Source organism: Carassius auratus, chromosome 3 (genome assembly GCF_003368295.1).
Source record: "Carassius auratus strain Wakin chromosome 3, ASM336829v1, whole genome shotgun sequence".
Taxonomy (NCBI): domain Eukaryota; kingdom Metazoa; phylum Chordata; class Actinopteri; order Cypriniformes; family Cyprinidae; genus Carassius; species Carassius auratus.
Window position 1 is genome coordinate 18,749,442 of NC_039245.1, and position 14,541 is coordinate 18,763,982.

At 36.6% G+C, this 14,541-nt stretch overlaps 5 protein-coding genes across 6 annotated transcripts; 2 read left to right on the forward strand and 3 right to left on the reverse strand.

Annotated features, from left to right (window-relative positions):
- Positions 1 to 214: 214 nt before the first annotated feature.
- Positions 215 to 1,021, forward strand: LOC113049495 (hemoglobin subunit beta-2-like). The gene is made up of 3 exons (XM_026211892.1): positions 215 to 375; positions 466 to 688; positions 789 to 1,021. Exons 1-3 carry the CDS (start codon positions 284 to 286, stop codon positions 915 to 917), a joined length of 444 nt encoding a protein of 147 aa, XP_026067677.1. The 5' UTR covers positions 215 to 283; the 3' UTR covers positions 918 to 1,021.
- A 2,016-nt stretch (positions 1,022 to 3,037) lies between these two features.
- Positions 3,038 to 3,804, reverse strand: LOC113049529 (hemoglobin embryonic subunit alpha-like). Its single transcript, XM_026211947.1, has 3 exons — positions 3,645 to 3,804; positions 3,355 to 3,562; positions 3,038 to 3,266 (listed from the first exon to the last, which is right to left on the reverse strand). The coding sequence occupies exons 1-3, from the start codon at positions 3,737 to 3,739 to the stop codon at positions 3,138 to 3,140; spliced, it is 432 nt and encodes a 143-aa protein (XP_026067732.1). The 5' UTR covers positions 3,740 to 3,804; the 3' UTR covers positions 3,038 to 3,137.
- On the reverse strand, positions 3,077 to 9,257 carry LOC113049535 (hemoglobin embryonic subunit alpha-like). 2 transcript variants are annotated; one of them, XM_026211968.1, is made up of 4 exons: positions 9,100 to 9,257; positions 8,810 to 9,017; positions 8,590 to 8,722; positions 3,077 to 3,133 (listed from the first exon to the last, which is right to left on the reverse strand). In XM_026211968.1, exons 1-3 carry the CDS (start codon positions 9,192 to 9,194, stop codon positions 8,594 to 8,596), a joined length of 432 nt encoding a protein of 143 aa, XP_026067753.1. In that variant the 5' UTR covers positions 9,195 to 9,257; the 3' UTR covers positions 3,077 to 3,133; positions 8,590 to 8,593. The 2 variants fall into 2 exon arrangements, with proteins under 2 accessions (XP_026067753.1, XP_026067744.1); XM_026211959.1 differs by lacking the exon at positions 3,077 to 3,133 and having other exon boundaries at positions 8,514 to 8,722.
- On the forward strand, positions 5,023 to 5,829 carry LOC113049519 (hemoglobin subunit beta-2-like). Its single transcript, XM_026211937.1, has 3 exons — positions 5,023 to 5,183; positions 5,274 to 5,496; positions 5,597 to 5,829. Exons 1-3 carry the CDS (start codon positions 5,092 to 5,094, stop codon positions 5,723 to 5,725), a joined length of 444 nt encoding a protein of 147 aa, XP_026067722.1. The 5' UTR covers positions 5,023 to 5,091; the 3' UTR covers positions 5,726 to 5,829.
- A 2,549-nt stretch (positions 9,258 to 11,806) lies between the features above and the next one.
- LOC113049548 (hemoglobin subunit alpha-2-like) lies at positions 11,807 to 12,594 on the reverse strand. The gene is made up of 3 exons (XM_026211980.1): positions 12,434 to 12,594; positions 12,140 to 12,347; positions 11,807 to 12,021 (listed from the first exon to the last, which is right to left on the reverse strand). The coding sequence occupies exons 1-3, from the start codon at positions 12,526 to 12,528 to the stop codon at positions 11,893 to 11,895; spliced, it is 432 nt and encodes a 143-aa protein (XP_026067765.1). The 5' UTR covers positions 12,529 to 12,594; the 3' UTR covers positions 11,807 to 11,892.
- Between the last annotated feature and the right edge of the window lie 1,947 nt (positions 12,595 to 14,541).

The window sequence follows — 14,541 nt, forward strand, 5'->3', positions numbered from 1 at the left end:
TGTCCATCATAACATCTATAACCGATGAAAATAACTGTTTCCATATTAAATAAAAAATTAATCTCGGCAAAATAGATAGAATTAGCGGATAGGCTATTAGAATAGAAAAGTAGGCTATGATATGCATCTCTTGGGTGGACCTGGTTAAACCAACCCACAAACTTGTCGTCAAGGGGTGGGGTGATGAAGGGCATTTAAAAGTACAGCAATGAGACTCTCTCTCCTCACAGCACTCTTTAGCATCTGTTAAAGGCAGTCAGTCTGAACATCTAAAGTCGGAAACATGGTTGTGTGGACAGAATTTGAGAGGGCCACTATCCAGGACATCTTCTCCAAGATGGACTACGAAGTTGTTGGTCAACAATCTCTGGCAAGGTACTGAATCCTGACATTAACTTGAAGCGGGCAACTAGTTTACAAACAGCGCTCTGATAAAATGCTCTTTCTCTTCGTTCTGGTTTGTAGATGTCTGATCGTTTACCCCTGGACCCAGAGGTACTTCGGCAATTTTGGAAACCTGTACAATGCCGCTGCCATCATGGGAAACCCCATGGTTGCTGCACACGGTAAAGTTGTGCTCCATGGCCTGGACAGAGCCGTGAAGAACATGGACGACATCAAAGCCGTCTATGCTGAACTAAGTGTGCTGCACTCCGAGAAGCTCCACGTAGATCCTGACAACTTCAGGGTAAGTTAATAATAATGTTCATTACCAAGACTTGATCTGACCTCAGTGTTCATGCATCCTCTGTCTGTCTATATGACACTGTCCTTGTGTCCTCCAACAGCTTCTGGGTGACTGCTTAACCATCGTTGTTGCTGCTCAACTCGGCGCTGCATTCACACCTGAGGTCCAGGCCGCTTTTCAGAAGTTCCTCGCCGTCGTGATCTCCTCTCTTCGAAGACAGTACCACTAGAAACAAAACCTGCTTTGACTGTTACACAGAGGATCTTCTGATGTTTAAACAAAAGAACGTGTTCTTCTGAGTTGAAGCAAATAAACGTTTCAGTAGCTATTCAACATGCAGTGTATCCTGTGATCTTTTATATTCGCATGAATTCAGACAGTTTGTGTCTTAGGGTTTGCTGCTGCTGCAGACAGGTTTTGAAGCCTATGGTATAAACTGTTTCTAACTGATCATCTTTAATAAAATAGGCAAAAGTTCGTGAATAACCTAATCTGATTACCTCTATTATTGGAGACTATCAAAATAACTTTAATAAGGACAGAAAGCAGCAAGTTTTATTCATATGATCCAACGTGTAACCAATACACAATTATTTGATTTAACGAATAGTCCGTTACTTTAACAACGACTGTGATGAATGTAAAAGTGTTGATAAATAAACGAACGAATTAATAAATCAAACAAACAAGATATTTCTCACTGTAACTGAAAGAATAGAATGCACCAAAGAACTCTATATCGAGTCATTTATATCGAGTTTATTTATAAAGCACTTATTTAGAAACGTGTTTACCAAAGTGCCGTACAAGCACGAATAAGGCAATATAACAAATAGAATAACAAAGTTAAAAATATTCTGATATGAAATATTATAGAATAATGTCAAATAAAATATCAGCTCTCACACGGTGTTAAACGCCATACTGTAAAATAGTTTTTTTTTAAAGCTAGACTTAAAAACAGTAACTGTTTGGGCCTTTCTAACATGTAAAGGCAAATTATTCCAAAGTTTGGGCCCGCCACTGCAAACTACAAAGTTATGTATTATGTATTATTATAATATAGGCCTAAATATATATACAACTAAAGATTAGTGTAATATGTACTAAATACTATTTTAATCCCTTTATTCATGTAGGCCTATGTGTAAACAAAAGTAATAATTACACACTGAACGTTGAAAAATTAGCATTTAAAAAAAAAGTTTTACATAGCAAGAAAAGGCTGATTTGTTAGATTTAAAAAGTTCATAACTGGAGCCAAGTTCAGGAAATTAAATTTAGTCATTTACTCAATTAAAAGATCAATCATTACAAACATCTGAGTGAAAGTAACCGTGTCCACATTTATTTAACTAGGCTTCTTCATTTATACTTTAAAGTAATAGTAAAAAAGAACAAAAAATGTTCTCGAGGAAAAAAGTCACATTTTCTACTAATAATATATTTTAATAAGTGTGTATATTTATAAGTTGCATATCTTTGCACAATGAAGGACTTAAATTGCAACAATTGGAAAACCCTCCAAAACTAAGTTAGACTAATTAGCAGATTAATGAAGTTCAATTACTGAAGTGCTCTGTCTTCACTTAAGCTTCTTTGAGAAATTATTTAACAACATGCTTGTTTATTTAAAATAATTTTAAGTTAAAGTTTATTCATTTATTTTCTTATTTGGCTGGTAATATTAGTCAACACTATAAAACAACATTGCTTTCATGTTCATTGGCTGGTTTTATAAAAAGTTTTACCGAGCGAGAAAAGGTTGATTTGTTATATTTCAAAAGTTCATAACTGGAGCCAAGTGTAGGAAATTAAATTTAGTCATTTACTCAATTAAAAGATAAATCATTACAAACATCTGAGCGAAACTAGCCGTTTCCACATTTATTATAGGCTACTTTAAAGTATAGTAAAAAAGACAAAAAAAAAAAAAATTCTTTAGGAAAAAATTAAAATTTTCTAAGTGGCATATCTTTGCACACTGAAGGACTTAAATTGCAACAATTGGATAACCCTCCAAAATTAGTGAATTTAGACTATTTAGCAGACTTATGAAATTCAATTACTCAAGTGTAATCAAATGATTTAGCAATATGCTTGTTTATTGAAACGTTTTTTTTAAGTTTAAAGTTGATTTATTTATTTTCTTATTTGTTTGTGTGGTTGGTAATATCATGTTTGATTAGTCAACACTATAAAACAACATTGCTTTCATGTTCATTGGTTGGTAGTTCTTCAGAATGAATGAAACATCTTCAATATTTGTGAATGATTTGAGACTGTAGTCTATCACCATTCTCAACACTGACTGGTGTGTGACAAAAACATGCACCAAAGACGCTTAGCTAATGTTTTTCATAATCATTTATTGCATCATAAGACAGAATGTTTATACAGGCATTCATCTGGTTTGACGCGGACCTACTCGAAGACACTCAACATGTGCTTATCTGTACTTCTCGGACAGAGCCAGAGCCAAGGCACAGAGGAACTTGTCCATAGCAACATGGGCCTCTGGGGTGAAGTCGGTGGGGAACATAATGGCCAGAACCACGAGGATGTTGTGGGACAGAATCTATGGACAAACAAAAGAAAATGATTAGCGCGACTAGGAGACTATGACAGAATCAGAGTTGACTAAAGGTGGATTTAGTTGCGCTTACCTTGAAATTGGCGGGGTCCACGCGCAGCTGGAAAGCATGAAGCTCGCTGAGGTTCAGGAGTCCAGAGGAAAGGTCATCGATTTTACTGACAGCCTCAGCGACGCCGCCCATCACAGTCGCCCCGTGCTTCCTCACTGGGGCAGAGCCGGGGCTCAGGTCCTTCCAGTGAGAGAAATAGGTTTTGGTCTGAGGGTAGACCACCAACATCCTAGACAGACACAGCGAATTGAATTACAAATATATATGCCCGAAGAAAACATTATGCGTATACACGCCATTATTAACCTTACCTAGAAAGAGCATCCTGACCAATGTCATCAGCCTTTCCCGAGATTTTGGCCCAAAGGTCTTTGACGGCAGCTTTGTCTTTGGCAGAGAGACTCATCGTGGAAGGAGGACTGTGCAGAAAACTTCTGTAGGTTTCTGACAAGAGGACTGACGGTTTTATACTGCCTTCAGGAAGATACACCCAAGACCCTCCTCTCACCCCCGAAGATGACTTATCAGACTGTGGAAGATTGCCAGAATATTACACTCTTTTCTCATGACATAGTTTTTCCTTTTCTATCCACTTTATTTTATTAATTGGCAATGCATTAAAGTGAAATAAATTAATGTAGCTAATAATAACCACCTAATTCGAATGAATAGGGCGATATTAACTTTTTGTTGTTTGTTGGGTTACTGAAACAGTTTTCCACACAACAAGCAATTAAAAATATAATATAGGTCTGGTGTACAGCTGGAACCGAGGGACAGTTGAAACACATTGAATAATATAAGCTAAGTAACTAATGAGCTGATTTCTTTATGTCTTAAATATAAAACTATTGACAATAGACTGACAATAGACTTTTGTTCAGCGTTTTAGAAATTAACTATTCCTATATATGTGAACTAATCATACATCTGAACTATTAATCAATTGTTCGGTTATTCACTGATGATCTGTTGGCTATTTAAATATGCTTTAATGGGAACTTATTAAGTTGTTTAAAAGTGATAAAGTACAGTAATAAAATGAAGAGCTGAAATTAAATATATATATATATATATATATATATATATATATATATATATATATATATATATATATATAGCCTATTTTGTCGAAAAATAAGACACTTTTACATTTGAAATAATTTTCATACTTTAAAGCATTAAACATGAGTGTTTCAATTGTATGTGAACTGTAAAAAAAAGTATTTATGAACTAACTGTAGAAATTATTGTTATTCATAATTTGTTTAGTTAGTAGACAACTGAAAGGAACACCACATGAAGAAAATACATAGTTTTGAGTCTTATGCAGAACATGGTTTGATAATTATGGAACAAACAGTTCAACAAAACAAAAATGTTCAGAATTCCCTATTTACAAAAGCATTATTTCATATGCAATCTATATAATCGGATTAACAGATATAATTGTTCTTTAGAAATGCTGACACATTCAAATAATTTAGAAAACAGTTGGACTCATCAGCATTTTTTTTTAATCTAAAATATTGTAAGAATTAACTGTTTCAGTTTAATCTTTGCAATAAAAAAGTAGGCTATGATATGCATCTCTTGGGTGGACCTGGTTCAACCAACCCACAAACTTATCACCCAATAGCCTGCCAAGGGGTGGGGTGATGAAGGGCATTTAAAAGTACAGCAATGAGACTCTCTCTCTTCACAGCACTCTTTAGCATCTGTTAAAGGCAGTCAGTCTGAACATCTAAAGTCGGAAAAATGGTTGTGTGGACAGAATTTGAGAGGACCACCATCCAGGACATCTTCTCCAAGATGGACTACGAAGTCGTTGGTCAACAATCTCTGGCGAGGTATTGAGTCCTGACATTAACTTGAAGCGGGCAACTAGTTTACAAACAGTGCTCTGATAAAATGCTCTTTCTCTTCGTTCTGGTTTGTAGATGTCTGATCGTTTACCCCTGGACCCAGAGGTACTTCGGCAATTTTGGAAACCTGTACAATGCCGCTGCCATCATGGGAAACCCCATGGTTGCTGCACACGGTAAAGTTGTGCTCCATGGCCTGGACAGAGCCGTGAAGAACATGGACGACATCAAAGCCGTCTATGCTGAACTAAGTGTGCTGCACTCCGAGAAGCTCCACGTAGATCCTGACAACTTCAGGGTAAGTTAATAATAATGTTTATTACCAAGACTTGATCTGACCTCAGTGTTCATGCATCCTCTGTCTGTCTATATGACACTGTCCTTGTGTCCTCCAACAGCTTCTGGGTGACTGCTTAACCATCGTTGTTGCTGCTCAACTCGGCGCTGCATTCACACCTGAGGTCCAGGCCGCTTTTCAGAAGTTCCTCGCCGTCGTGATCTCCTCTCTTCGAAGACAGTACCACTAGAAACAAAACCTGCTTTGACTGTTACACAGAGGATCTTCTGATGTTTAAACAAAAGAACGTGTTCTTCTGAGTTGAAGCAAATAAATGTTTCAGTAGCTATTCAACATGCAGTGTATCCTGTGATCTTTTATATTTGCATGAATTCACATATTGTTCATTCATATATTCTTACACATTATGTGAAAGAATGTGCCATTTCAAATTAAAATCATTTACAAATAGAAATAGCTATATATATAGTTTTACAATATATATATATATATATAAGGAGGATACCTTTTCAGAGAGGTAACAGAGTTTGACGGTTCTACAGTTATTTTCGCCAAAACAGATACAAACTTTAGCACAAATACACAAGACGAACATCAGTTGTTCCAACTGTTCATGAATAATTTACATAATGGTAACATATTTGAAGTTGAAATCTTCTATGCTACTGAAAAACACAACCAAATACAATTGACATGTTCTTGCAGAATTCACTGATGTTATTTTAACAAGGAGTGTTATGATTGTAAGTATTGATTCAAGGGCACTTCTAGGCTTGAATTGTCTTATATATAAAATAATAAACAACAAACATAAAAATAAATGAAATAAAACGAAGGAATTAATAAATTATTAACTGAACAAACAAACAACAAACTAAAAAGTATACACACACACACACACACACATATATATATATATATATAGCATATATTTAATATATATAATATTACAAAACGTATTCATAATACATAATTATGATAACAAATAATATATAATAATATATAATTATTTGAGTTTCTAGGTGTAAACAAATAAAGATAGTGCAGCAAAAAACACTTTGAGAGATTTGACCCTCTTATAGTTTACATAGGCTACTGGACGCTGAAAAACAACTTATAATTGAAAGCTTTAAAAAATAAAAATTAATCAGCTAGAAACACCTAATTTATAAGAACTATAACTGGAGCCAAAAGTGTCAAATTTAATTTAATCAATAAAATGTACTCAACTGAATGCAGAGTAGGGGAGAGTTGGGACGGGAGACTATGAAGAGAAGAAACACAAGGGAGGAGTTCCCTTAAAAAACATGTATTCCTTCATTCTAATTCTAATTGTTGTTGTCTGTTTTTCCCTGTTTAGCCTGTTTGTTTGTTTTTTTTTGGGGGGGGGGGGGGTTACAACATTGGTGTTGAACATATTGGGCCCTATTTTAACGATCTGAAACGCAAGTGTCAAAGCGCAAAGCGCAAGTAACTTTGTGGGCGGGTCTCGGCGCTGTTGCTATTTTCCCGGCGGGATAAATGGCTCTTGCGCCCGGCGCAAATCTAAAATGGGTTGGTCTGAAGTAGCTTCATTATTCATAGGTGTGGTTTGGGCGTAACGTGAAATAAACCAATCAGAGCGTCATCCAACATTCCCTTTAAAAGCAGGTGCGCAAGTTCCATTATGGATTGCTATTATTATGGCGTATTTACCAGGCGCACGCCAGGAGCGGTTCACAGCCGAGGAGACTGATGTTCTTGTAAGAGCAGTGAAAGACAGAGAAGTTGTGTTGTATGGGGATGGGAGAAACCCACCCAAAATAGCGTCGGTTAAACAGGCGTGGGAGGAAATAGCCACAATTGTTTCATCGATTTTTTTTCCTGGTTCTTGACGGACAAACCAATTTGTCAGATGTCCTTATATACATATATGACCTCAAACAGGTCTGATCCTTAATTACTACAATTAGCCTGAATAATTTGTAAGCTAGATTTATGCCTATTTTTTTCACATCTTCGTGGTACACCACAATGATTTCCGTCATCTCATGTGTTAATATTTTTTTAGTGTAACAATTTATGATTTGCAAAAATAACTGTTGCATCTGTGTAGATTACATGAGCAAAGTGTATGCGCGTTGTGCACGCTATACATTATGGTCAAGCATGCATGCGCCCTTAAAATAGCATAATGAACAACGCGCAACGCGCCACTGACTTTAGACTAGGTTTTTTCTGGTCAGTGGCGCAATTGATAAATGGAACAGCAAAATAGCACCAGGGATTGTTTGCGCCGGAACACGCCTCCTTTTTTGCGCTGAACCGCCCAGGGAGCGCAAGTTCATTCACTAGTTTAGCGACGTGCTTCTGTGGAGGGAAAAGCGCGCTTTGCGCGGGTGCAAAATAGGAATGACACATGCGTCGGTGTACAAAGTCAATTGCGCTGGGTGCAAGATAGGGCCCATTGTATGAAATGCAAGCAATTAAAGACTGAAATTTTCATTTGGTTGGTTTTAAGTTGTTTACATTAGCTTTAAGAAAAGAAATAATACTGTTTGAAAATGGAAATTTTTAATTTTAATTTTTAAATTAGTTTTTAAAAGAGGTATATTATCTTTCAAATTTAACATGGGTTTGAACCAGATTCATCCGGTTGGTCAGTTTACATACAGATGATTCATCTTTCCCATTGTCTTGGGTCAACTTACCCCCACCCTGGGGCAAACTGAGCCACTGAAACACTTTTTTTATAAGAAGCCATATTTTTAGAACCCTTTGTCACTGATGCATTCTGATAATTTAAAAATGATAGGAAACATCCTGAAGTTACTTTAGATACTTTGGTTGTACTTCTGTGTAATTTTTCCGTAGGCTATGCCCTTATGTCTAAGATATTAAACTAAAGCCTGTGAAAGAAACTTCAAAATGCATGATAAATGAGTATAGTCTATTGTCATTTGTGAATATTAAATTCAGCTACAACTTTTCATCACTTGCAAAAACATGCACCAAAAACGCTTAGTCAATGTTTTTCATAATCATTTATTGCATCATATAAAGACAATGTTTATACAGGCATTCATCTGGTTTGAGGCGGAAGACACTCAACATGCGCTTATCTGTACTTCTCGGACAGAGCCAGAGCCAAAGCACAGAGGAACTTGTCCATAGCAACATGGGCCTCTGGGGTGAAGTCGGTGGGGAACATAATGGCCAGAACCACGAGGATGTTGTGGGACAGAATCTATGGACAAACAAAAGAAAATGTTAACGCTACTAGGAGACTATGACAGAATCAGAGTTGACTAAAGGTGGATTTAGTTGCGCTTACCTTGAAATTGGCGGGGTCCACGCGCAGCTGGAAAGCATGAAGCTCGCTGAGGTTCAGGAGTCCAGAGGAAAGGTCATCGATTTTACTGACAGCCTCAGCGACGCCGCCCATCACAGTCGCCCCGTGCTTCCTCACTGGGGCAGAGCCGGGGCTCAGGTCCTTCCAGTGAGAGAAATAGGTTTTGGTCTGGGGGTAGACCACCAACATCCTAGACAGACACAGCGAATTGAATTACAGATATATATGCCCGAAGAGAACATTATGCGTATACAAGCCATTAATAACCTTACCTAGAAAGAGCATCCTGACCAATGTCATCAGCCTTTCCCGAGATTTTGGCCCAAAGGTCTTTGACGGCAGCTTTGTCTTTGGCAGAGAGACTCATCGTGGAAGGAGGACTGTGCAGAAAACTTCTGTAGGTTTCTGACAAGAGGACTGACGGTTTTATACTGCCTTCAGGAAGATACACCCAAGACCCTCCTCTCACCCCCGAAGATGACTTATCAGACTGTGGAAGATTGCCAGAATATTACACTATTTTCTCATGACATACTTTCTTTTTTCTTTTTTTTAAATCCACATATTCTAATCAATTAGCAATTAATTAAATGGAAGTTGATTCATTTAATAATGTCATTATAACATTTATGAATACCATGAGGCGATAAATTAAGTTTTACTTTTTGTTTTAATTTTCGAGGTTACTCCAAAGCTATAGAATACTTCTACTTGCCACACCTCGCTGAGAAAATGTGTGCTATCTTGGAAATGGCCTGTTATCAAGAGACGGTCTTGACTGTGGGCCGCCTCACATAAGTGTAGATAATTATAGATCGCACAGTTCAGTCGCTGTTTAAAATATTGTCTCGGTAAGACATTTGGAATTTAAAATTAAAAACTTCAAAATCAATAGCTCTCAGAAAAGTATAAAACCGAGAGTTTACGATCCATTGTTTAAGATTTGTTTTCCCACATAGTTGAAAATATATGTAGCCTACTCTCGTTTGTACAATATCAAGCAGCACGGTTGAAGTTTCTGGCAGTAGGCTCTGCACTTGGAAAACAATACCATTGACTTCACAGAAATATGTATAGTGCATCTTCCAATTAATAAAATCCAAAACAACTCTGATCAGTGTTTTTCTGTCATTGATGTCTGTATTGCATGCATCATTCTTAGATGTCTGTTCAGATTATTAACTATAGGGATCCGAATTTGAAATGTAAACAATTTGAAGCCTACCTTAAAAGGGAAATAGTTGACTTGGAGTACCTTTTAGCGACGACTTTCTGGTTTCAGCACTGGACAGCGCCAACCGCATATTTTAAACACCTAAACAGATTGACCATGTTTATATAAATCAGACTCAATCATTAAACATAATTTTTAGAACGAAAAGCAAAAAGGCTCTGGTGTTTCATGCATATCTCAAATAAAATACAAAAAATAAAATGTCATTAATATGCTGCGTTCGTATATAATCACGAGTAAATAAATAAATAAATAAAAAACCTGCTGTTCAGAGGATATATGGTGACAGATGTCAGTGCTGTTGCAGAGAGGTGCTATGTCAGGCATTATGAATGGTTAACCAAATAAGAGAAAACTTGAATCTCTTACAGTCTTGGCACAGTAGCCTCTATGTCTAATTTCCCCCACCCTTCCTGAACACGGCAACAAGAAGCTGATAAGGTCTCGACTCAAAAGTTACACGTAATGTGTTTATTTATTGTTTGTGAGTACTTCATTGTGTGTACTGTATTGCAGACATTTGTAATACCCCACCATAAACAATTAATAACTGTTTATTTGCTATTTAAAGAACAAATCAGAGCATTGCTGAACACTGCAGGGTAAGGTAGTTTACCGACAGTTAAAAAGCAATAATAAGACTTAAAACACATATAGGTCTATGTATTATTCAAACTCTACAGACAGAACAATGACAGAGAGCCATCCAACGCCTAAGAAGTACATTCATTAATTCCTACTCGTGTAAAAAGAAAACAAATACATTAATATTAATGGTGCATGTGTCATTATACAAGATACACCATATTATACTTTTTAGCGTTAAAACACGTCAAAAACAGAATATCAGTGTTTTGTCATAAAAAATAAATAGGCTACTCAAATAAATAATAACTATATGTTGATTTCGTAAGCCAACGGAAAAACATATCACACGTTTCAGTCGAAACTAAATGATTGGACACTGACCAAATGTGAGGGGAAACATGCTATAATTTGTAGATTGCAGTGATATTATGCTTTCAGCATGCATTTGTGAAGGGATTTGTTAAAAAAATAAAAATAAAATAAAATAATAATAATAAAAAGGGTTTACTGATCAGGCAGTATTGTGAACTAGCGTATTACTACCAAAACACAACTAACTTCTGTATCAGTAACGCTTGTTGAAGAAATGCGATGAATATTGTACATATATGCTATTATACGTCAGTATATGGAAATGTTTTAATGAAATGCTTTTAAAGGTAATGGATAGTTTAAATAAGTCCATCAATGATGTGTTCTTAGCTCTGAGGTTTGCAGTTTCCCCGCGAGCTCGAGCCCGGCTCTGGCACAAGGGTGGAAACGGGTCAACAGACTGCTTGATTACACTTCAATTACTTTTAAATTTAACATGTTTTTAGTTTAATTCTAAAATGTCTGTTAAATTAACTTAAATGTCAGCAGTACTTTAACAGTAATCGAAATAAAATAAGTTCACACAAGGTTTCTTTACAAAGGTTTAGAGGAAATAAGTTAATATATTGAATGAATATGATCTTAATATCCTAATAATCTTTGGCACAAAAGAAAAACCCAAGGTCCAGGGTCACATTACTCATAAATATAGGCTTATGAATGTAGGTCTATACGTATTTTATTGATTCGTTCATTCAAATATTTGAGGTCTATTTATTTGTGAGTTAAGTGGACCAACCCCTACATATCAGATCCGTGGCGCAAAAAGAGACAGATGATATAGCTTGATTTCAAACATTTTATTTTATTATTTTCATCCTCATTAAGGTGAAACAGAGTCGCGTCTGAGATGATGCCCACAGGGTCGACTTTAGCGGTACTTCTCGGCCAGGGCCAGGCTGACCTGAGCCAGGAACTTGTCCACAGAAACATGTACCTCAGGAGTGAAGTCTTGAGGAAACATCATTGAGAGCACAACGAGGAGGTTGTGATTGATGATCTGAAAAAATAAAAAAAAAATAAAGAAAAAAAGAAAAGCATGTTGTTATTATAGGCTAGACTGAATTAAATTGCAAAGAAATTCTCTGATAAATGTTTTCAGCAAAACCTTGAAGTACCTTGAAGTTAGCAGGGTCCACGCGAAGCATGAATGCGTGCAGCTCGCTGAGGGTGAGCAGACCCCCCTTGAGGTCATCCATCAGCCCGACAGCGCTCAGGACGCCATTCATCACGGTCAGCCCATGCTTTTTCACCTGAGGTGAGCCGGGGCCCAAGTCTTTCCAATGGGAGAAGTAGGTCTTTGTCTGAGGGTAAACGAACAGAGTCCTGAAACGATTCAAAACAAAAGAGATATATTAGCAGCCTAAGTTATAAAAGTCCGTTCTTGTATGCAGAAACTGCAGTTAAATTACCTGGCCAGAGCCTCGCTGCCAATGTCTTCAGCCCTAGGGGCAACTTTGTCGAAGAAGGTCTTCACCGCCAATTTGTCCTTTGCAGAAAGACTCATGGTGACTAGATTAGTAGTTGACAGGCTGCCAAAAAACTTACGTAGCTGTGTTTTTTTGGCAATGCTTTTTAAAGGAGAGAATGGCATTGCATTTTGAAAGATAAAAAAGACTCCACCTCCAGAGTATAGAGCAGGGTGGTGGTGGTGGGGGTAAACAAGACAGCTGTATGTGAATCTAACTTCATGTATACACTTACTGTATCTATTATTCAAACACTGTCCATTTCAGAGTCCCAAGAATTCCCAAGGCCTTCATTAATTAAAAATATTATTTTATTCCCCCTGTGAACTGTGGTCTTGACTTTAAACTGGTTGTAACAATGTAGGCTGTGTTTGATAGTACATACAACTTCTCTTAATTCCTTTCTGTTTTTTGGTATTTTTATTTGAGCTTCATTAAGATATATATTAAGGTTAGGTAACACTTTAGATTAGGAAACATTCACTATTAACTAGTTGCTTGGGCTATTAGCGTGCATTATTATTAGCATATGGGCTGTTTACCCAATACTTAAACGTAACTACTACATACAGCTACCATCAATAAGCAGCAAATTAGGAATTTACAGAGGGAAAACTCCTAGTTGACGTGTTCCCTTATGTAAGTTTAACCGATATTACCTAAAATATTTTACACAGGTATGGTCGACTGCACATGAGTTATGGACGACCAGTCTCATGAAAATGCGTATAAGTAGTACGCCAAATAAAAATAAAACTCGTGGTATTTATACGCAAAAATTGACTTTGGCATGCATATGATACGCATGTGTTTGGCGTGCATTTAATACGCATTTTGAGAGCATATGATACGAAATTTGTTGGCGTGGGTATGCGCATCTACCCCGCAACCATAAACCTATCCATCAAGCAGAATATGCACATTCTCAAAGTTTGAGAATGGTGTGCTGAGAAATTTGTGCATCTCACATTCACATTGGAATTCAACACATTTGTCTATTAGTGTAAATGTCCTTATTATTAGCAGGCATGCAATAAAAATAATTTTTTTAGTGTAGTCTTTCTTTGCATTTTTTATGTTTTGTATCCAGGGTCTCTAAAACAACGTTTTTGAAACTCATATTCATAAAATCAAGAAACATACACAACATGCTCTAGGATGCTTGAAGCATGTTTCTAGCCGTTAAGAGGGATTTAGGGTTAAGAATGCTGATGGCGCATAGCAGATTAATTACTTATTTTAAGAATGGCAGTGATTTGTGTCCACGGTGCCAATATTGACATTTAATTAATACGACTTCTCAGACTGTATGGGAGCGATAAAACACACAGGCATTAATATTTGACCAAGCTACAATTGCTGTAGAGAAAGGGTGGATTTCAAGTCTTATCTTCTGCAAACATGAACACATTTTTATCAGTAGCCTAACTTTAAAAGTAGGTCCACCCATGCAGTGATCTCGATTAAAACGAACCGGTTCTGCGATAGAGACCTTCCGGCTTTCTGCTGAAGCATGCTGCAATTGGCACTTCTGAAAACGCCTGATATTTCACGATGAACGGTTTAACCCAGGGGTCATGTGCTGAAGGCATGAAAAGACATAAACAACAACAGGGATAACAAAAGCAGTAGCCTACTCTGTACTTTAGATTCACCTGCAAAATATGAAGGCATGCATTTTAGTCAATATGGTTATTGTTCACAGTTAATTTATCATGCATGAATGGAATTATATATGTGGCTATAATACAGCATAATACTATGATTCTGTGTATATAGGCTAATTTAGGTAGACTATAGTCTATTTACATTTAAAATCTACTTGTCATTCAATGATAAAACCAGTTAGCATTAGCATTCTTTACATAATAATAAGGAGGATGAATGAATGAATAACTTGTCGTGGTCACAATGAGGCTTGTTGATCATTGTAATATCTATATGGGATATGGGGCAATATGTTTAGTATGCACATTTTGATCTTTCAGATCCTTCTTCTAAATTTTTATCAGACATGCATGTGATAGTGATATGCATGGAGCTAGAGAAAA

Excerpts from the sequence above, each read along its gene's own strand:
- LOC113049519 (XM_026211937.1), top strand. The coding sequence starts at position 5,092 with ATGGTTGTGTGGACAGAATTTGAGAGGACCACCATCCAGGACATCTTC. Across the intron at positions 5,184-5,273 it reads GGTCAACAATCTCTGGCGAG|ATGTCTGATCGTTTACCCCT; the intron begins GTATTGAGTCCT and ends TCTGGTTTGTAG. Across the intron at positions 5,497-5,596 it reads TAGATCCTGACAACTTCAGG|CTTCTGGGTGACTGCTTAAC; the intron begins GTAAGTTAATAA and ends GTCCTCCAACAG.
- LOC113049535 (XM_026211968.1), bottom strand. The coding sequence starts at position 9,194 with ATGAGTCTCTCTGCCAAAGACAAAGCTGCCGTCAAAGACCTTTGGGCC. Across the intron at positions 9,018-9,099 it reads GGTCAGGATGCTCTTTCTAG|GATGTTGGTGGTCTACCCCC; the intron begins GTAAGGTTATTA and ends GTGTCTGTCTAG. Across the intron at positions 8,723-8,809 it reads TGGACCCCGCCAATTTCAAG|ATTCTGTCCCACAACATCCT; the intron begins GTAAGCGCAACT and ends GTTTGTCCATAG.
- LOC113049495 (XM_026211892.1), top strand. The coding sequence starts at position 284 with ATGGTTGTGTGGACAGAATTTGAGAGGGCCACTATCCAGGACATCTTC. Across the intron at positions 376-465 it reads GGTCAACAATCTCTGGCAAG|ATGTCTGATCGTTTACCCCT; the intron begins GTACTGAATCCT and ends TCTGGTTTGTAG. Across the intron at positions 689-788 it reads TAGATCCTGACAACTTCAGG|CTTCTGGGTGACTGCTTAAC; the intron begins GTAAGTTAATAA and ends GTCCTCCAACAG.
- LOC113049548 (XM_026211980.1), bottom strand. The coding sequence starts at position 12,528 with ATGAGTCTTTCTGCAAAGGACAAATTGGCGGTGAAGACCTTCTTCGAC. Across the intron at positions 12,348-12,433 it reads GGCAGCGAGGCTCTGGCCAG|GACTCTGTTCGTTTACCCTC; the intron begins GTAATTTAACTG and ends GAATCGTTTCAG. Across the intron at positions 12,022-12,139 it reads TGGACCCTGCTAACTTCAAG|ATCATCAATCACAACCTCCT; the intron begins GTACTTCAAGGT and ends TTATTTTTTCAG.
- LOC113049529 (XM_026211947.1), bottom strand. The coding sequence starts at position 3,739 with ATGAGTCTCTCTGCCAAAGACAAAGCTGCCGTCAAAGACCTTTGGGCC. Across the intron at positions 3,563-3,644 it reads GGTCAGGATGCTCTTTCTAG|GATGTTGGTGGTCTACCCTC; the intron begins GTAAGGTTAATA and ends GTGTCTGTCTAG. Across the intron at positions 3,267-3,354 it reads TGGACCCCGCCAATTTCAAG|ATTCTGTCCCACAACATCCT; the intron begins GTAAGCGCAACT and ends GTTTGTCCATAG.